General features: G+C 32.5%; 2 protein-coding genes across 2 annotated transcripts in view; one reads left to right on the top strand and one right to left on the bottom strand.

Annotated features, from left to right (window-relative positions):
* LOC139517444 (uncharacterized) overlaps positions 1–23484 on the top strand; it is a 101111-nt gene that overhangs the window by 45289 nt on the left and 32338 nt on the right. The window contains exons 8-10 of the mRNA XM_071308478.1: positions 10317–10580; positions 11818–11895; positions 12918–12992. Of these exons, the coding sequence (XP_071164579.1) occupies positions 10317–10580; positions 11818–11895; positions 12918–12992 (417 nt within the window). The remainder of the gene's footprint in view (positions 1–10316; positions 10581–11817; positions 11896–12917; positions 12993–23484) is intronic.
* LOC139517420 (uncharacterized) lies at positions 4133–8365 on the bottom strand. Its single transcript, XM_071308412.1, has one exon. It carries the CDS (start codon positions 7696–7698, stop codon positions 6808–6810), a length of 891 nt encoding a protein of 296 aa, XP_071164513.1. The 5' UTR covers positions 7699–8365; the 3' UTR covers positions 4133–6807.

Genomic DNA, 23484 nt, shown 5'->3' with positions numbered 1-23484 from the left:
ACTATATTTGATATGTGTGTACCTTGCAAGGTCCTCATGTCTGTCAGACAGTTTTCACTTGACCTCGACCTCATTTCATGGATCAGTGAACAAGGTTAAGTTTTGGTGGTCAAGTCCATATCTCAGATACTATAAGCAATAGGGCTAGTATATTCGGTGTATGGAAGGACTGTAAGGTGTACATGTCCAACTGGCCGTTGTCATTTGACCTTGACCTCATTTTCATGGTTCAGTGGTTATAGTTAAATTTTTGTGTTTTGGTCTGTTTTTCTCATACTATATGCAATAGGTCTACTATATTTGTTGTATGGAATGATTGTAAGGTGTACCTGTCTAGCGGGCTGATGTCATGTGACCTTGACCTCATTTTCATGGTTCAGTGGTCAAAGTTAAGTTTTTGAGTTTTGGTCTTTTTATCTAATACTATATGCCATAGGTCATCTATATTTGGTTAATGGAAATATTTTATGATCTTTATGTCAGTCGCGCAGGTTTTATTTGACCTTGACCTCATTTTCACGGTTCATTGCACAGTGTAAAGTTTTTGTGTTTTGGTCTATTTTTCTTAAACTATAAGTAATAGGTCAACTATATATGTTGTATAGAAGCATTGTTAGCTGTACATGTCTGCCTGGCATTGTTCATCTGACCTTGACCTCATTTTCAAGGTTCATTGGTCTTTGTTTAGTTATCTTGGTTAATGTTAAGTAATTATGTCACAGTTGTATTAAAACTTAGCTTTATACTTAGGACTATCAACATAATATCATTGTTTAGTATAGAAGGCGAGACAATTCAGTGTAGTGTAGTAAATCGTATATTAGTCTGGTATTTTCACCAATAAATCTACCAGGTATAAATCCTGTCTGGTCATTATTAATTAGGATTGTTAAAACTGACTGTATCCTTTCTGCAATGCAACTTGATGCTAATTTATAAATATTATTTAAAAGACTGATTGGCCTCCAATTCTTCATGTATTGTTTTGGTTTGTCACCTTTTGGTATGCAAGTTATAATACCTTGTTTTTGGGTAATAGACATTTCCCCTTGATTATAGCCATATTTAATTGATCTATGTATGAATTTACCTATATCAATCCAAACAAATTTTAGGAATTCATTTGTATATCCATCCGATCCAGGGCTTTTCTCATTTTTCATTCTTTTAATCTTATAATTTGACCCCACTCCTTCAGTCATGGTCTATTGACTTTGAAACTTTTGCTTAATTCATATGTATTAGTTTGTGATTAAATCAGTTAAAGCATACCTGTCAACTGACTCGAGATTTTTACAAATCTGAGGGGTCATCCGTGATACCCGCTGGATAGTGAAATAACCAAGGAATTCTGAAAATGACCCGTTTTCAGCTGGATTCCTAAGCCTTCAGATTGATTTCATAAGTGATTTTCCATTGAAATACCGTCAAATCTGTAATTCTCTCTTGACAAGAAGTTCAGCTAGCTGCATGTGTAAACTCAAATTGGTGACCCATTTCAGTGCATGGCTACATTTGACAACTTTGGTGTCAAACACACTGTTAGTTAACACTCATTACCTTAGCTGCAGGTCTTAAATAATGTGTGTATTTCAAAGTTGTTTTAAAAACAATTTAAATTACTTCCCCTTTTTTTCACCTTACGCTTTAAACTAATGTTGTTTTTTTAAAGATTAAATCTAAAATGAATTGATTGTTAAAACATAGCAGAATAATACTTTTTCTTATTTTCTATCTTAGAACAATTAAAAAATATGTTTTTTTTAAATTACCTTTTTCATCTTTTCATCTATACTCTAAATATCGGCGTTTTGCATTTGTGCCGATCTGCATTTCATTTGCGCCGATTTTTTTTTTCATTTGCGCCGATTTTTTTACAGGTAAATTACAGGTGAAATGATATAAGAAGATGCGGTATGAGTGCCAATGAGACAACTCTCCATCCCAATAATGTTATTTTCATTTATCATTTAAGACCTCTTCCGTTAGCCAGTTGTACATATGTTATGAATTGTCAATCATAACATGTATATAACTGCATGTTGTCTCCTGCTTAAAATCAAGAAGTAAAAACTTAAGATAAAAGCACTTTGTTTATACTAAAATGACGAATTAAAAATATATGTACAGCATTCAAATCCATAAAAACGGAATACATTCAAATCATAAATCTGTTCTTGCCGAGTATGTATAGGCAACACATCTAACATATTCCTTTCTTACGATTTCGTCTCTTCTATATTTGGCGTAATTGTCGATAACGAAGGCCATCTTTTCTTTGTCTGGCATACGTACTGGTGGGGGCATTTCTAGAGTTCGCATTTTCTCACAAGGAAGCTATTAAACCAAGAGTTCCAAATGGTGAAGTTGAATTCATCCCTTGGTTAATTTAAGGACGCCATCACGAATTGGTTGACCGTTATGGAAGGTGTACTTGTACGTTGTCTAAGAATGTATGACATTTGTCATCAGAAGGAGCGGAGCGTCAGACAATGTCAAACGTGAAGCAGTCATCGATTTCATTTAGGGAAAGGAATGGTAACCCGAAATACTGGGATAGCCATTTACCAATTGCAATGTCACTTGATTTATACCTGTAAATCCAATTAGGAAAAAATATAAAATCAGCGCAAATGAAAAAATGAAATTGGCGCAAATGAAAGAATGAAATTTTTCAAAATCGGCGCAAATGTCATACGCCCCTAAATAGCAATTAAGAAAACATGATGTTTAAAAACTTCAATTTGTACAGAAAAAAAACTAAATGGCACATTGTATGTCATGGAATGAATATGAAAAGAAATTAAGGCAGTGTAACACAAACCTCAAAAAATGTTTGTATGTGTTATGACTTAAGATGTCATTCTTCAATGAGGGTCATGACCCGCATTTTCATTGTCATAGGTTGACAGGTATGGTTTAAGATGAAAAATTAATGAAGGGTCAATGGTATTTGGTATAGAAATTTTTAAGAATTTTAGTATTGTTTGCATGGAGATTATATAGCTCTACCCCCTCTTCATTGTTCATTGACACTGAAACTTTTAGATATACTGACTGACTTTAAAAACACAACACTCATTTTGTAGATTTATTTTACCAAATCGTGCTCGATCCTCATACAACTACTATTCATGCTTATCAATCTTCTTTCTCTTTCTAAAAAATCAACATCTGACTTACCTGTGGTTATTGTACATACAAGATTATTGGGATTGCACAAATTTCAGAAAGCGGAATTTCGAAATAAAAGATTTTTTCATTTTTTTTTCTTTGTGAAACAGTTCTTTCAATCCTTGGCCACACTTAAATCAGTTAAGACATGTTACATATTGAAAAGACTGAGGAATAAATTTAGGTGTAATACCACCAAATCATGGTACGTCACATCTGGTTTTATACGAAAGTAGGTAGAAAAAAATATTCCCTTGAATTTGACAGTTGTAGGTAATTTATCCTACATTTTATTGCAGTGAAAACATTTCTGTGTCATAAACATATGTCTTGGGTATTTCAAAACACCATTTATTTTTCTTAGGATTTCTAATGAAAATTTTGTAATCTTGAGGTTACATGGTGACTAAACCTTGTACACAGATAAAATAAGGGGAGAAATTTGATTGGTTAACTTCCAATGATGGTTATTTTCTTATATGCAATGAAATGTCATGTGAATTTTTTCATAGTACTGGACAGGATAAAACTTTACTCATGCCAAGTATTTCTTTATTTAAAACAAAGATAAATTCTCCACATTTTTTTGAAGAGTGCAAATTTAACAAAGACTAATAGGGGAAAATCAATGGTGGTATTACACCTAAAAAACTGATTCAACACACTAAAATACTGCAAACAGGAAAATGTGAATGTGTTACAACCAGACAATTTGACGTCAAATACTTGTCTTACTGTCCTTCCGATAATGATGCCAGTTGATGAGATTTGTTGAAGACCATCAATGACCATAACAACATGTAGTGTCAATGCAACATCAACTTCTAATCAAATTGCTGAATGCCATTTTGCACAGATTTATACAAAATTCTCAGAAATGATCCTGAATATGTTTAATTGTCATTTGTTCCATGTTTGCATTGTGTTCTGATTCTTTGTAAATATTTTTTAGGGTAAATTTATTTCTGTTTGATGTGATGCTGTTCTAATCTTATTTTAATTGTCTTTTGTTTATACTGTATCTTTTCTGTGGTAATCTGTTATGTAATAGGGAAATGTGTGTTAACACCTGAGCAAACATCCAACCTCATATCTTCTTGCAAATTCTTTGACCTGACAATTAAACCATCCTGATCTAACTTTCGGCTCTATATTTTAATTTTGCTAATAAATGTGTCAGTGAACAAAATCCTCAAAGTCACACATAATGAGTTCATATTAATTCCATAGTAATTTAAATAATTTAATTACCCCTGATTTCTTTCAGAACACACTGTTTGAACTCATGATATGTAAAATTAAGGATTTAGTGCTCACATTATTATCAACCTAATTTTTCCTGCTATCACCTATCTTGTAAATAAACTCCTGGGAAATACTGTGTAGCAATGCCATTGGTATCCATGTTTGAATTAAACATAAATCATAATTTAATTGCAACTTTTATTTTATATATATACATCACAATTATAATTTGGCCCTTGGGGAAACTACTCAGCTAAAAAATTTAATTTTTTGCTCCATGCCTAAACCAAGAGCCTAGCTATGTGCATACTGAAAAGTAGCAAAGTATAGACCCCTGGCTTGACATCACACCAATCCAATTGGAACGATGGTTCAAAATAAATGCATGAGGCTATCAGGAAGCCTATGAGGCTATCATTCCTAGAGGCTATCATGCCTATGAGGCTATGAGGAAGCCTATAATGAGACAATGAGGAAGCCTGTAAGGAGGCTATGAGGAAGCCTAGTAGTGTTGATGTTGAATTGGTGTTGGAATGAATTTGTATGAAATTTGACAGTTTATCCCCAGAAATTCTTGGGGGATGAGTGAAATTTTTGAAACAACCAGTGATAAAATTTCATAATTGAAATCAATAAACATAATGCTGAGATTGCTTCCCCTGTCATGGCAATATTGAAGGTGAAAGGAGGGGTCGGTGGGAGGCAAGTTTTTAGCTAAAACACTATTAGCACTATTAGCCAAGATTATTCTATAACTGCTTAATCTGCATTTAGATAAATGAATACTCAAGGCAGCATACACAGGTTTTTAATACACAACTTCTTAATGGGATACTCCTAAGTGGGAGGAGTTAAAACTGCACCCAGATTAATGTATCAAGAAACAAAGGACAAAGTAAGCCAAATGCCACAAGTGGTCACTAATTAACAAGACATGTATATTTGTATTGGAACTGATGAAATTAGACCTCCTGCTAAGAACATGTGATAAACTTCATATCTAACTGATTGACATATGATAATAAATCTGTTTCATCTCAACAGCAAAGAAAATACACATCCTGGGAAAATCCTAAAATAATAACTACTGAGTAATTAAAATCAAATTATGTATAAACATAACTTATATAACATATAAGTACCTATTTATACAAAATTCTCAGAAATGATCCTGAATATGTTTAATTGTCATTTGTTCCATGTTTGCATTGTGTTCTGATTCTTTGTAAATATTTTTTAGGGTAAATTTATTTCTGTTTGATGTGATGCTGTTCTAATCTTATTTTAATTGTCTTTTGTTTATACTGTATCTTTTCTGTGGTAATCTGTTATGTAATAGGGAAATGTGTGTTAACACCTGGGCAAACATCCAACCTCATATCTTCTTGCAAATTCTTTGACCTGACAATTAAACCATCCTGATCTAACTTTCGGCTCTATATTTTAATTTTGCTAATAAATGTGTCAGTGAACAAAATCCTCAAAGTCACACATAATGAGTTCATATTAATTTCATAGTAATTTAAATAATTTAATTACCCCTGATTTCTTTCAGAACACACTGTTTGAACTCATGATATGTAAAATTAAGGATTTAGTGCTCACATTATTATCAACCTAATTTTTCCTGCTATCACCTATCTTGTAAATAAACTCCTGGGAAATACTGTGTAGCAATGCCATTGGTATCCATGTTTGAATTAAACATAAATCATAATTTAATTGCAACTTTTATTTTATATATATACATCACAATTATAATTTGGCCCTTGGGGAAACTACTCAGCTAAAAAATTTAATTTTTTGCTCCATGCCTAAACCAAGAGCCTAGCTATGTGCATACTGAAAAGTAGCAAAGTATAGACCCCTGGCTTGACATCACACCAATCCAATTGGAACGATGGTTCAAAATAAATGCATGAGGCTATCAGGAAGCCTATGAGGCTATCATTCCTAGAGGCTATCATGCCTATGAGGCTATGAGGAAGCCTATAATGAGACAATGAGGAAGCCTGTAAGGAGGCTATGAGGAAGCCTAGTAGTGTTGATGTTGAATTGGTGTTGGAATGAATTTGTATGAAATTTGACAGTTTATCCCCAGAAATTCTTGGGGGATGAGTGAAATTTTTGAAACAACCAGTGATAAAATTTCATAAATGGCCATAACACAGATGGTAACAGCTGAGTGTCCCCAAGGATTTGTGAGGTTAGGGAGGGGGTACCTTCAATAAAGCCATGAAATAAAAAAAAAATAAAAAAAATAATAAAAATAATAAATGTTATCACATAATAATACACAATATCAAAATCAATTGTCAAACAAAAACAATATCATCTAGAATCTCTGTAAAAAACATGCGTATGGAATATTTGAAAATGAGCATGCCCTTAAATTCTACCTAACCTACTTTGAGCTGTTTTAATAGATGCTGGCGTTACCCTAATGTATCTGATGTAACTATCTGAAGTCCAGCGCCCTAATGTTTTTATCAAGTGATCTTCTATTTTTGCCTTACCAGCACTTGTAGCTGCCCCAATTCTAAAACTATGACCATTATAATGACTTGAGTTGAAACCACATATATCCAGTACTTTTTTGATACAAGTGATGAAATATTGTCTCTCCAAAGGTTTCTTATCAATGGTTATGAAAAGTGGATCAGTTTGCTTAGTAGGAGAAAATTCTTTCCTTATTTGTATATATTCTAACAAAATTGTGTAAGGGCAGATAAGCTGACCTAATTTATGTAGCTGTATATTTATGCCTTTTCTAAAAGGATCTGTTTTTGATTGTTTTAATTTCAAAACTACTAAGTCTGAGTGAAATACAACATCTTCAATACATAAATTAATATGTGGATCAAACTGTGAGGCCTTTGACACTGTAAACTCGCCACATCTCAAAAATCCATAAAATGCGACAATGCATGCAGTTCTTAACATTAAATCAGTAAACTTGGAACAAAAACCTTTTCTCAAACAATTTACAATTTTTTCCAAAATTTCGAAAGTTATTGGTAATCTTATGTGATTTTTTGTTTTTTGCAGTCTTTTTACAGAATTTAAAACATAATCAAGTCTGATTAAAGGTGTATTATGAGCAGATTGTAAGGGATCATTTTGATTACCCTGTACATATTTATACCCAATTCCACATAAATATAATTTAATGGTAGAGTATTGTAAACTCAGAATTTTAAAGCAGTGGGCTATGAAATAAATTAAAATATCCTCAGAAATAGGAGGTAAATTAGAAAATTGAAAACCATTCAATAACATAAAAGTCTCAAATTTTCTGAACCCAGTATCATAAACAGTTCTTGTAGTATTAGCAATAGCACTGTTCCAAAGTTCATTCACTGCTTGATTTAGGACCACATTACATCTGAGCTGCTTGGGCACTTCATTGGATGTTGTGCTGCACTGGGAGCTAGTTTGCGGAATCTGTCTATCTGTAAACGAGATAGAGCATCACTTATATCATTCTGATATCCTGGAACATGTTTGGCACTAAAATGAAAGTTGTATTTACAAGCACACCATGTAATTTTCCTCATTAATTTCATTATTTGTAAACACTTTGAACGGCCCTTTTTTACTATAGCCACTGTAGCTTCATTGTCACACCAGAAAAGAATGCGTTTTGTTGTCCACTGTGAGCCCCACAGTATTGCGGATACTACAATGGGGTATAATTCAAGAAAAGCCATTGAAAATGTTTTGTCAGGATAAGCAATGTTTGATGGCCATGATGAATAAAACCATTCTCCCTTGAAATATCCACCAAATCCTTTTGTTGATGAGGCATCAGTAAAAAGTTCCATATCATAACTTGAGTAAAATTGTCTACTGTAAAACATGTTCACACCATTCCAGCTGCTCAGAAAAAGTAACCAAAATTCTAGGTCAACACGGCATTCCTTATCTAATTTAACATAATGATGCAAATCATATTTGGCGTTTTTTACAGACAGTTTAACATTGGAGTTATGAAAGAACTTTCTGTTCATAAGTTTTTTTACAAAAAAATGCATATTTGAAAATGAGAATTAAAAAGAATAATCTATTGTTGCATTTCATAAGTCGGTCAGTATGGTTTACAAGTTAATGTTTTTGTTTAGGTTTGTTTAAAGTGAATGACTTATAATAAGTCAAAGATATTTGGTATGCAGTTGTATTACTATTAGCATTGGCACATCTCATTAACATGGAGATTGTTTACCCATGTACCTCAGTCATGGTTCATTGACTTTGTATTTGACTAACTTATGTAACATGTTTTAAGTATTGCTATGTTAATGTCAACATTTGCATAAACAAAATAATCAAAAAGTGAGACATATCTCTGTGATAACAGTTTATTAGTAACAAGAGTTGACTCAGTGTTCTAGCTACAAAGTTTGAACAGGGCGCAGCACCCATCCTTTTTTATTGACGCCCATGTTTTTTTTTGCCGTCCCTCGGGTGACTTGCCATTTTAATCGCTGAAAAATCAGCAATTTCTGCCTTTGAAATACCGGTAAATTCGTAATTCTTCCATGAACAGGAAGTTCAACTACTGGTGCAAACTGTAAAATTAAGTAACCCATTAAGTGCATGGCTTCTCCTGACAGCTTTGGTGTCAAACACATTGTTGATTAACACCAATTACTTAAAGCTTTAGGTCATACATAATTTGTGTATAATTAAGAAAATGAGTTACTTCCCCTTATTTATCACATGTTCACAATATATTCCTTAAATTTATGTTTCTTTTCGTAAAAGGATTAATATATATAAAATTTATTTAATGCAAATGCATATAAGGGAATGAATGTGACCTACCGAATTACACTATTTACCGGATGTGTTATCTCATAAACAACATGACGGGTGCCACATGTGGAGCAGGATCTGCTTACCCTTCTGGAGCACCTGAGATCACCCCTAGTTTTTGGTGGGGTTTGTGTTGCTTATTCTTTAGTTTTCTATGTTGTGTCATGTGTACTGTTGTGTGTCTGTTTGTCTTTTTCATTTTTAGCCAAGGAGTTGTCAGTTTGTTTTCAATTTGTGAGTTTGAATGTATACCCTCTGGTATCTTTTGTCCCTCTTTTAGAATATTCGTGTAAATTATTTTCACTTGAATACACTTTAAAAATAAATATTTTGAAAATTATAATTTACATCTCTTCTTCCATTAACTGATCTATCAAGTACAATGAAGTATAAAATATTCACAATTTCTGTTTACACACTTTGTGAAACTATTATTGAAACAGCAACTATATAATATGAAGAAAACAGCTTCCTAAAAGGGTCTCAGCATCATGACCATAGATTAATGAAATAAACCATATAAAATTGTGCCAAAAGTATTGAAATATATTACTCCATTTTAACTGAAACTTGAATTTACAAGAATGCATAATACAAGTTATGTGCTTATAATAAGTAATGAGGCTTAAAAAATTGACGTGTAAAATTGCTTTTTTCAGTGACATTTATGCGTAAAATTACCCTTTTTTCAATGACATTTATGTGTAAAATTGCCCTTTTTCTGACTTGCACCCTGCCCTTTTCAATTTGCAAAGTTGGGGAACACTTTGCAAAAAGCCACAATGCCTCTGAGGCTGTATAGCAGATAGCTTGGTAGAGTTGTTTGCTGTTTATATCATGATTATGTGTATTTGACCATATTGTACAATCTTTTCAAATCGTCTAAAGTTATAAGACTATTATGACTTAAAGACACATTGTTTTGCCAGTTGAATAACAGGAAAAAAATACAAAAGTTTGATATACACTTAAGAATGTACATGTATACTGTGTACACAATTCTGTCTTTTTTCCCTTTTTGCACAGTGGTGGTTGACATTTTGCAATAACATAGCAATCTTTTATGAATTGTTATTTTGCAGAACTGAAGATTACTGAGGAGTTAAAGAACATCAAATTTGAAGAATCAAATTCTGTATTGTTTGAATGTACAGTGTCTAAGAAAAAAAGTCGAGCAACATGGCTGAAAGATGGCAAACAGATTCAGACTTCAGACATGTCATATGATTGTCAGTCAGAAGCGAATATTCATTCTCTTAAAATTGAAAAGGCAAACCTACAAGATGTTGGAACATATACAGTTATCATTGAGGATAAGTTTAGCTCTGCAACGCTTTTCAAAGAAGGTAATTTTATGCATGGAATTAATATTTAAATGATGAAAATCATGAAAATTGAGGAAAGGTGAGATGATGTTAAAAAATGTGCTTGTTTAAAATTCAACATACTTTTGAAAAACTATTATATTCATCCCAAACATAAAGATTAAAAGGACAGTTCTAAAACTTATTTGCTTTATAAATATAAGTGTCAAATATGTACTCTTGATTGTACTTACTGCCAATGAGCCGAACAAGATAACTTTTATATGATATAACTGCTTCAAGTTGATACCAGAAACAGATCGGGATATGAATGAATTGGATTTTTCCCTTTCTGTTTTTGAGAAGTTGACTTACAATGAAAAAATAAAATTACCACTTCCACAAATTATTGGTCCGCATGCCGCTCCCAAATTAGTTTCTTGTAATTTTTATGCCCCCACTGTAGCAGAGAGGGTATTCAGTTTTATCCTTGTCTGTTCGTCTTTACGTCTCAAAGTTGGTTTCAGGTCTTTAACTTTAGTTTGCCTCAACCAAATGTACTGAAACCTATATACAATGGTTATAACCACAAAATACAGATCAAGTTTGAATTTTGATGGTGTCACTTTAACCAAGACGACTTTGTTTTGAATTTTTGTTGCTTACAACAGCTTTAAACTGAATTAATAGTCTCTCAAAATAAACTCCTTAATTAAGGATTCTCTTTATTTGAATATTGAAAAAGAGGCATCAGGTACTCCATATATTGACAGCAGTCCAACTACATTGAACATGATAAATAGACAAGAATGATATCTTCAAGACATCATACCATATGTAATGCTCCAGATCTATAAGGATCAATAGCATTTTTAAAGATATGAGAAACCTTTTGAAATATATTTTATTTATTGAAATTAAAGGTCACTATGTATCACGTTTAAAACTTTTCGAAACCTATTCTAAATGAAAGTGATACATTTATGATAAACAGAATGTACAAAATAGGTCAAAAATAAGACAAGAAAATGCCATTCAATGATAATCTATTATGAACTTTTGATCTTTTGGAGAGAATCTGCCAACAGCTAAATTGATGAAAAAGTTTGATAAAGACATATATATATATATTTGTGTGTCAACAGTTTATTTATATATCATTTTAATATATAAAAGTGCATGTTTATACATATGATACTGGAGAAAATATTTTGATGTACCAGAGGAGTGAGCGGTATACTGCAGTGCAGCCTTTTAACTTTGTTTCTTTTGTTTTCAGAAGAATCGTTGCAACCAAAGTTAGTCTCATCTATGGAAAATAAAAATGAAGATGGTGGTGAAATTGTCGAACACATTGGTACAAACAATTAATTATTTTTATTTTTACCTATGATTTTGAAACCTGTAAAAGAGAGAAAAAAGGGGAGGCGAAAGATTGCAAAGGAAAATTCAAACTCATAAGTTGAAAATAAACTGATAAAGCCATGGCAATGATTATTTACGGAATAGATACTGTGAATTTGTGAAAGAACTTTTATTTGTGGGGAACGAAATATAATAAGTGTTGTCTGAATCAAGACATGGAAAAATACCCATGTAGGTTTGACTACCGATAATATCTAGAGAATACATTGAATGTCAGCAAATCTACCAAATGCACTATCTGTTGGACGAATACATCAAGATGCTGGTTCTAAGTCATGGTACAATGACGTTAAATTAAAAATCAATTTTTAATGATAACTTTTTTGCTTTTAAAAAATAGTTTGATTGAAACTGTACTGATATTAGTATGAAGTTGCATTTCTTTCAGCACATATCAGTTTGAAGACTGTTTTGAGGACCTGCCCTCTATGTCATGGTCTGAATTTTATGCATGCAGGCGAGACATATCTTTGTGTCAACAGTTTATTTATTTGTCATTATATAAAAGGTCATGTTCATACATATGATACTGAAGAAAATATTTTTACATACCAGAGGAGTGAGTGGTATACTACATTCACCTTAGGTGTCTGCAACTCCTGTTCCTCTAGATCTATCTTTTTTGGTGATCAGGTAGTATGCAGCTAAAATTTAACAAATCAAATCAAAGTTTTCCTTTTATGAAATGGATCTACATCTGATGCAAATATTACTTTACTTTTTCAGAAGATGTTGAACACTTGTCTGATGTTAAAGTTACAATGGAAAATACCAAGCGATCAAATGAACAAGGTAATTTGAAGTAACAATATTTAAAAATTGTTTAATTCCTTGTCAAGTAAATAAATTATATACTAAGGTAAAAACATAAAGTTTTCCCTTTATGAAATGGAATAACTTCTGATGCAAATATGACTTTACTTAATAATAATCTAATAGTTTAGACTTTTTCAGATGATGGTGAACATTTGTCTGCTGTTAAGAAAGTTATAATGGGAAATACCAAGCCTTTACCAAATGAACAACAAGGTAATCACTGAAGTAACAATATTTAAAAAATTCTTGATTCTTTGTTAAGCAAATAAATTTTATATTAAGGGAAAAAAAATAGCAAACCATGCATAAAAAAGTTTTGAAAGCCTTATCAAAAAGTTGAATCCTGTAGGCCCAATACAGAATTTTTGAAATTTCATTTAAAAAGTCATTTTGAAGTTAAGCAAAGTACTGTAAAATTGCCCTGTTCTGATTATTTATGCAGAGTTCCATAAAGTGCAAACTTCTGAGATGTTGTGAGTGGTTGGACAAATAAAGTTGTAACCTTTTTAGCTCACCTGGGCCAAAGGGTCAGCATGGTGAGGGTGTTATTTTCAGATATAAATATGTATTTATCTTGAGAAATGTTTATTAATCATTGTTATTAATTGGCTGTTACAATCTGCCATCCTTATCTCATAACTTTTGTCAGATATTTCCTTTAGTTTTTTTTTTTTTGCAACACTAGTGAGCCAATTGCATGCATGTATGTACAGCCTTACAGAAACTGCATGTTTTCTTTTTCAAGGTTAGATCATTCACTTAAGGAATTAGACTCATTTATAAACAGAGTTTAATTAGATTTAGCAATGTAATACATGTAGTTTTATAATCTGTGACAGTGTCTAGACTTATATGATCTATTGCAGCTTCTTGCCTTAAGATTCATGAAGTTCTTGTCAATGATACTTTAAGAAAACCTTTTGTGTTTTATGGCATTGTACGTCTCCTGTTTTACTTTTTTTGAATAATTTATATGGAAATTTAAGGCAAAGATTATAGTAATTATACCCCCGCTTTAAAAAAGGGGGGGTATACTGTTTTACCTCTGTCTGTCAGTCCGTCCGTCCTTCAGTCCGTCCGTCCCATGAATATTTTTCGTCGCATTTTTCTCAGGAACTACAATACAAGGATTTCTGAAATTTGGTTTCAGGATTTATCTAAGTCAGCTATACCGTGTGATGCGTTTTCAGATTGATCACTTGACAACTTCCTGTTTACCGAACACTTATAAAATTGAGAATGGAAACCCGACCAAATAAAAAACAACAGCAGAAGGTCACCAACAGGTCTTCAATGTAGCGAGAAATTCCCGCACCCGGAGGCGTCCTTCAGCTGGCCCCTAAACAAACATATACTAGTCCAGTGATAATGAACGCCATACTAATATCCAAATTGTACACAAGAAACTAAAATTAAAATAATACAAGACTAACAAAGGCCAGAGGCTCCTGACTTGGGACAGGCGCAAAAATGCGGCGGGGTTAAACATGTTTGTGAGATCTCAACCCTCCCCCTATACCTCTAACCAATGTAGAAAAGTAAACGCATAACAATACGCACATTAAAATTCAGTCTGATGTCAGAAGATGTAACCAAAGAAAATAAACAAAATGACAATAATACATAAATAACAACAGACTACTAGCAGTTAACTGACATGCCAGCTCCAGACTTCAATTAAACTGACTGAAAGATTATGATTTCATCATATGAACATCAGGCACAATCCTTCCCGTTAGGGGTTTAGTATCATACCATCATAACATATATGAGAAGAACATAACCCGTGTCATGCCAACAACTTTTTTTAGAATAAATGTGTTTAGTTCCGATGCAAAGACCTTATCAGTGACTCAATATTAACGCCAAAATATGCAATCTTTAATGACTTGACAACAGTATCGTAATTATATCCCTTCTTAATAAGTCTATTCAAAGGTTTTGTAAGTTTCTGAGGTGAATACTGACACCTTTGAGCTTTATAAAGAATATTTCCATAAAAAATTGGATGTGAAATACCTGAACGTATTAGAAGTCTGCATGTTGAGCTATATTTACAAATGATGTCTTTATACCGATGATAAAATTTAGTAAATGTTTTGACTAGTTTGTGATATCGAAAACCCTGGTGTAATAATTTTTCAGTAATACATAAATTTCTCTCATTAAAATCTAAAACATTGTTACATACACGAGCGAATCGTACAAGTTGAGATATATAAACACCGTAAGATGGTGACAAGGGAACGTCACCATCTAAAAACGGATAATTAACGATAGGAAATGAAAAATCATCCCTTTTATCATAAATTTTAGTATTCAGCTTTCCGTTAGTGATATAGATATCAAGATCGAGAAAAGGGCAGTGGTCATTGTTAGTATTAGCTTTATCATGTTTATTTAAAGTAAGTTCAACAGGATAAATTTCATTAATATACATACTGAAGTCGTCATTATTGAGAGCCAAAATATCATCCAAATATCTAAAAGTATTATTAAATTTGTTTATCAGATGTTGTTTCGATGGGTCTTTGCTTATTTTTGTCATAAATTGTAACTCATAACAATACAAAAACAGGTCCGCAATAAGTGGTGCACAGGTAGTCCCCATTGGAATTCTGATAATCTGGCGATATACGGAATCCCCAAAGCGAACAAAAATGTTATCTAGTAAAAATTCAAGGGCATATATAGTATCAAAGCATGTCCAATTAACATAGTTTTTTTGTTTATTGCTACTAAAAAATGACCTAAAAGAGTTTGAACATATATATTCACATTCTGATTTTTTGAATGCCCATTTAATTAGGTGTGTGAATTTTTTCTTAATGAGAATGTGATGCAATGTGGTATACAGGGTAGAAAAATCAAAACTTTGAACAGATTCAAAATCACCAATATAAGCATGCAATTTATCAAGTACTTCCAACGAGTTCTTGACACTCCAAAAGTAATTTATTCCACTATTTTCGAAGGCCTTATTTGAACAATTTATTATCAGGTTTTTAATTGTATCAAGTGTGCTGGTAAGAAGAATAGACAATTTAGTAGTTGAACAATGGCTTGAAGACGAAATAAATCTATATTTGTAAGGGGTTTTGTGTAGCTTCGGAAGCCAATACATAGTTGGGACTTTCATTGTATTTGGCTCTGCTTGTAAAGCGGTGGCTAAAAGTTTATGTTTGTTACAGATTTCGTTTTCTGAAAATGGAGTCAGTTGGAATGTTGGTGAATTGGTGATTTCCTTTTTCAGAACCTCAATGTAAAATTTACGTCAAACAATAATAATATTATTAGCAGCTTTATCGGCCGGGACAAAAACAAATTCCTTGGCTAGTTCTTTTAGTTTATGTTTGATACGAGAAATAGGTTTATTGTGGTTATTGTTAATAGTAAAATGTTCTTTAAAATGTTGAATATGTATATCAACTATTTTCATTACTGAATTAAAAAAAGAGTCCAAAGATTTTTTGTCAGCTTTTTCCCATTTTATCCATTTCATACAGTAAGTATGGAGTGAGTCGTGGATGATATAACTACACTCATTCCAATAAATAATTGACGGGGGACGATATTTAGGTCCTTTACTGAGGAATGATTTTAACTCTCGGTCTTGAACGATGTTAAGATCTCCTGTTATAACATGGGAAATGGGTCCAAAAATATATTCGGAATTACTGCAATTACATGAAGTAGGTGTATTTTCACTGATATTAACATCTTTACACAATTGACTATAATTAAACACAAATTTCTGGGTAGATTTCTTGTAAATATAACAAATAAGAGGTAGCTCAGTATTGTCAAAATATCCAGGAATTTGTTCTTTAACAGAATGGTCGTTAAATATACTGGCAATATTTACAAAATCAAAGCCTTTATTGACATACTTAATTTTAATAAAATGTTTTTTATAATCTTCAGGGCGATCAATTTTGTTGTTTTTTGTCGAGCCTGCAACTTTTGTTGCAGAAAGCTCGACAGGGATAGTGATCCGGCGGCGGCTGAAACGGCGGCGGCGGCTACGGCGGCGGCGGCGTTAGCTTACTTCTTAAAAGCTTTATATTTTAAAAGGTAGAAGACCTGGATGCTTCATACTTTGTATATAGATGCCTTATGTTACGAACTTTCCGTCAGTCACATGTCAAATGTCCTTGACCTCATTTTCATGGTTCAGTGACTACTTGAAAAAAAAGTTAAGATTTTTTGTAATGTTAAATTCTCTCTTATTATAAGTAATTGGATAACTACTATATTTGGTGTATGGAATGATTGTAAGGTGTACATGTCAAGCTGACAGGTGTCATCTGACCTTGACCTCATTTTCATGGTTCAGTGGTCATAGTTAAGTTTTTGAGTTTTGGTCTATTTTTCTAATACTTTATGGATTAGGTCAACTATATTTGGTTAATGGAAATATTTTATGATCTATATGTCTGTTACGCACGTTTTATTTGACCTTGACCTTATTTTCACGGTCCATTGCTAAGTGTTAAGAGTTTGTGTTTTGGTCTGTTTTTTGTCGAGCCTGCGACTTTTGTCGCAGAAAGCTCGACATAGGGATAGTGATCGAGCGGCGGCGGTTACGGCGGCGGCGGCGGTGTTAGCTAACTTCTTAAAAGGTTTATATTTTAGAAGGTGAAAGACCTGGATGCTTCATACTTTGTATATAGATGCCTCATGTTACGAAGTTTCCGTCAGTCACATGTCCAATGTCCTTGACCTCATTTTCATGGTTCAGTGACCACTTGAAAAAAAAGTTCAGAATTTTTGTAATGTTGAATTCTCTCTTATTATAAGTAATAGGATAGCTATATTTGGTATGTGCGTACCTTGCAAGGTCCTCATGCCCGTCAGACAGTTTTCACTTGACCTCAACCTCATTTCATGGATCAGTGAACAAGGTTAAGTTTTGGTGGTCAAGTCCATATCTTAGATACTATAAGCAATAGGGCTAGTATATTTGGTGTATGGAAGGATTGTAAGGTGTACATGTCCAACTGGCAGGTGTCATCTGACCTTGACCTCATTTTCATGGTTCAGTGGTTATAGTTAAGTTTTTGTGTTTTGGTCTGTTTTTCTCATACTTTATGCAATAGGTCTACTATATTTGTTGTATGGAATGATTGTAAGGTGTACATGTCTAGCGGGCAAGTGTCATCTGACCTTGACCTCATTTTCATGGTTCAGTGGTTATATTTAAGTTTTTGTGTTTTGGTCAGTTTTTCTTATTTTGTATGCAATAGGTCAACTATATTTGGTGTATGGAATGATGGTAAGGTGTACATGTCTAGCTGGCAGGTGTCATCTGACCTTGACCTCATTTTGATGGTTCAGTGGTTATATTTAAGTTTTTGTGTTTTGGTCAGTTTTTCTTATTTTGTATGCAATAGGTCAAGTATATTTGGTGTATGGAATGATGGTAAGGTGTACATGACTAGCAAGCAGGTGTCATCTGACCTTGACCTCATTTTGATGGTTCAGTGGTTATATTTAAGCTTTTGTGTTTTGGTCTTATTTTCTAATAATATATGCAATAGGTCAACTATATTTGGTGTATGGAAATATTTTATGATCTATATGTCAGTTGCTCAGGTTTTATTTGACTGTGACCTCATTTTCATGGTGTCATCTAACTTTGACCTTATTTTTATAGTTCATTGGTCAATGTTAATAATTTAAAGTTGATCCAGTGTATCAGTTACAAGAAGGGACTAGTCAATTATATCATGTATTGAATAATTATAAGGTGTAATTCATTTTTATATTCATTTATTTATTTTTAATCAGAAATGAATTTGAATATTGAATACAAGAATCTTTTTAATGGAAATATGATTAAATCATACATTTGTGTCATAAGTGATAATTACTGAACACTAATTAAATGAAACATTGGAAGGTGTGGAAATGTCAAAGCATTAGCTCACTCATGCATGAACATTTGTCCTGTACTACAGTTCACCACAACCACTTTAATTTATTGTTTGAATGTGTACAGATTGAACAATATTTTCTTTCCACAAAGTTAAAGAATAACATTTACAGAATTGTTTTATACATATGATCTAAGATAAGTATACTTTGGTTTTAAATATAATCTTGATTTGATGGTAGTAAATATAAATTAAATGACGTAAGTTAACATATTGTTAAAATCATTTTTGCAGAAACATCAATTATAAATTTTTAATGTATTCTTATTGATTAAATTAGTTATTTTTTTTTTTTTTATTAAAAGCATAAAATAATAATATTACTATTAAAGTATATAGAATAATAGATGTGGGAAATATCAATAAATAATATATTTAGGCTTAATTATATTATGTAACAATGTCCTTTTACAATAAACAATTATACCCCACTTTAAAAAAAGTGCAGGTATACTGTTTTATCTCTGTCTGTTCATTGGTCAGTCCATCCACCCATCTATTACTCTGTCCATCAATTCATTTGTCCTTCAGTCTGTTTGTCCGTCACATGAATATTTTCATCACATCTTTATGAGGTACTACATTACAAGGATTTCTGAAATTTGGTTTCAGGGTTTATATAAGTTAGCTATACCTTGTGATGCGTTTTCAGATTCATCAATCAACAACTTCCTGTTTACCTTATACTTGTATTATTTTACACATATAAGCCCAGTTGAAAAGTTTCGTCAGATTTTTCTCAGGAACTGCAATACAAGGATTTCTGAAATTTGAGTTTACCATGTGATGTGTTTTTAGATTCACCACTCAAGATTTTCCTGTTTAAGAAAATATTTTAAAGGGTGTATCATAGTTAGTAAGCAGTTTCTCACAGTTTCACTTGTTTGCTTAGGGCTCAGCAAAACAAAAGAATGTTAATTATCCAATAACTTCTTCAAATATTTATTGCCCTATATGGCTAGACAGTTACTTTCTATTTGGTGATAATAAATATTCATATTAAAGGGGCACTAGCTACGAGATATATGAAAAATCTAATATATTATTTTTTTTATCAATCAATAATGAAATGCAAAAAGTGAAATAATAATTCACTTTTAGCAGCCAGTATTTTGTCAAAATAAGCTAAAAAAAATGATTATGAATTATTTACTTGCAAGTGAATAATTCAATTTCATTGAATTTGTATTCAAGTGACCTTCAATTTAACCCCTTAGCTTGAGATAGATAACACATGAAATGTATGTGTAAAGTTATTTAAAGGAAAAGAACTTTTTAATAGTTTAGATAAATATTTTACTTTGTTTTAAATCAGATATGAGAATTTGATTAAAATTGGTGAACATGAATTTGACAGCTAGTACACCTTTAAATACACATGGCCATTAACTACATATTACCTTTTTAACTCACCTGGCCTAAAAGGCCAAGTGAGCTTTTCTCATCACTTGGTGTCCGTCGTCGTCCGTTGTCCATCGTCGTCGTTAACTTTTACAAAAATCTTCTCCTCTGAAACTACTGGGCCAAATTAAACCAAACTTGGCCACAATCATCATTGGGGTATCTAGTTTAAAAAATGTGTCCAGTGACCTGGCCAACCATCCAAGATGGCCGCCATGGCTACAAATAGAACATAGGGGTAAAATGCAGTTTTTGGCTTATAACTCAAAAACCAAAGCATTTAGAGCAAATCTGACATGGGGTAGAATTGTTAAACAGGTGAAGATCTATCTGCCCTGAAATTTTCAAATGAATCGGATAACCCATTATTGGGTTGCTGCCCCTGAATTAGTAATTTTAAGGAAATTTTGCTGTTTTTGGTTATTATCTTGAATATTATTATAGATAGAGATAAACAGTAAACAGCAATAATGTTCAGCAAAGTAAGATTTACAAATAAGTCAACTTGACTGAAATGATCAGTTGACCCCTTTAGGAGTTATTGCCCTTTATAGTCAATTTTTAACCATTTTTCGTAAATCTTAGTAATATTTTACAAAAATTTTTTCCTCTGAAACTACTGGGCCAAATTAATCCAAACTTGGCCACAATCATCTTTTGGGTTAGTAGTTTGAAAAATGTGTCCGGTGACCCGGCCATCAAACCAAGATGGCTGCCATGGCTAAAAATAGAACATGGGGTAAAATGCAGTTTTTGGCTTATAACTCAAAACCCAAAGCATTTAGAGCAAATCTGACAGGGGTAAAATTGTTTATCAGTTCAAGTTCTATCTGCCCTGAAATTTTCATATGAATCAGACAACCCGTTGTTGGGTTGCTGGCCCTGAATTAGTAATTTTAAGGAAATCTTGCTCTTTTTGGTTATTATCTTGAATATTATTATAGATAGAGATAAACTATGAACAGCAATAATGTTCACCAAAGTAAGATTTACAAATAAGTCAACATGACTGAAATGGTCAATTGACCCCTTTAGGAGTTATTGCCCTTTATAGTCAATTTTTAACCATTTTTCGTAAATCTTAGTAATCTTTTACAAAAATCTTCTCCTCTGAAACTCCTTGGCCAAATTAATCCAAACTTGGCCACAATCATCTTTTGGGTTAATAGTTTGAAAAATGTGTCCGTTGACCCGGCCATCCAACCAAGATGGCCACCATGGCTAAAAATAGAACATGGGGTAAAATGCAGTTTTTGGCTTATAACTCAAAACCCAAAGCATTTAGAGCAAATCTGACATGGGGTAAAATTGTTTATCAGGTCAACATTTATCTGCTCTAAAATTTTTAGATGAATCGGACAACCCGTTGTTGGGTTGCTGACCCTGAATTGTTAGTTTTAAGGAAATTTTGCTGTTTTTGGTCATTATCTTGAATATTATTATTGATAGAGATAAACTGTAAACAACAATAATGTTCAGCAAAGTAAGATTTACAAATAAGTCAACATGAACGAAATGGTCAATTGACCCCCTTAGGAGTTATTGTTCTTTATAGTCAATTTTTAACAATTTTCATAAAATTTGTAAATTTTTACTAATATTTTCCACTGAAACTAATGGGCCAAGTTCATTATAGATAGAGATAATTTTAAGCAGCAAGAATGTTCAGTAAAGTAAGATGTACAAACACATCACCATCACCAAAACACAATTTTGTCATGAATCCATCTGCTTCCTTTAATATTCACATAGACCAAGGTGAGCGACAGTTATATCAAATGTCTGATACACAAAGGTAAGTATCATGAGGGTAGTAATGCCCTTTACCGTCAGGCGTCAAACGGCAATTTCAACTACCGTTAGCATCAAATTGATTAAAACTTTACCGTGATTGGTAAAAATATCATCATGAATCGTCACAGGTCTCAAATACTTATCGTTACCGTTATTTTTGAAAAAAATTAACGTGATACGTCAAAAACATTTGATTTTTGTATTGTCTAAAAGAAAGTGCATATTTTATCATCATGCACCAAAAACTACTGTTCATGGTTTTTGGCAAGAATTTTTACTGTTATTCGTCACAAAGGTACACCCATTACCACCCTCTATCATATGCATGACATAGTGAGCAACTCTATGTTGCGATTTGCACATGTGTCATTTAGTGACGACATCAAGTGGTCAATGAAGGATTAAAAAAATTAATTCATATAGTTTTTTTCACTGACACCCTTACCCCTCTAAACTTAATTTTGGAACAATTGATTGACCAATATGGATATATATATAAAATTGATGGCAATTAAACAAAACTTGCTGCAATTCCCCCCAAACCCCCCCCCCCCCCCCCTCCCCTCCCCTTCAATTTATTTGAATTAAGTTTTTTATTTTTTATCCTTCATTGATTTTTTGATGTCGTCCCTTATACATTGTGTTTTACAGATATGTATATATGCAATGAATGCAGTAAATCTTACAAGACTAGAAAAGGTCTTCAAAACCATGCATGTAATATATGCCAACTATGTAGAAAAACCTTCCCATCAGCACAAAAATTGAAAAGACATAATTGCAAACAACAGAAATTAAACAAGGAGATACTGAAATGCCAACTTTGTAAAAAGGAATATTCTACAGAGAATAGACTAAGATCTCATAAATGCTCATATTGCCAGATGTGTTCAATTCTTTTCTCAACATACCAAAAATGTTCCAATCATATCTGTCAACATGCAGGAAAAACCTTGAATACAGAAAATGAAACAGAAGATGAAGTAAAGAATAACACTCAGAAGACAGATGAAGTCAAGAATAACACTCAGAAGACAGATGAAGTCAAGAATAACACTCAGAAGACAGATAAAGTCAAGAATAACACTCAGAAGACAGATGAAGTCAAGAATAACACTCAGAAGACAGATGAAGTCAAGAATAACACTCAGAAGACAGATAAAGTCAAGAATAACACTCAGAAGACAGATAAAGTCAAGAATAACACTCAGAAGACAGATAAAGTCAAGAATAACACTCAGAAGACAGATGAAGTCAAGAATATCACTCAGAAGACAGATAAAGTAACATTAGAAAAAAAGATAACAGAGAATGCTACAACTGCATCAAACAGCATACAAACAAATAAAAAAAAGTGTGTTTCTCAAATTATAAACAACACCAAGCAGTTAGAATCAAAACCTTTTCACAGGAAAAACACACATGATAATTTGGAAACAAACCATTATGAAATAGAAAAGAAAACCAAACATGTATATCATAATTCAGCTTTAACACACACAGATAACATAAGTAGCATGGGTTCAAATCAAGATCTTGTTGCAGTTGATGTTATTCATGAAATCTTCAAATTT

Source organism: Mytilus edulis, chromosome 3, assembly GCF_963676685.1.
Source record: "Mytilus edulis chromosome 3, xbMytEdul2.2, whole genome shotgun sequence".
NCBI lineage: Eukaryota > Metazoa > Mollusca > Bivalvia > Mytilida > Mytilidae > Mytilus > Mytilus edulis.
This window is presented reverse-complemented; position numbering and strand designations above follow the sequence as displayed.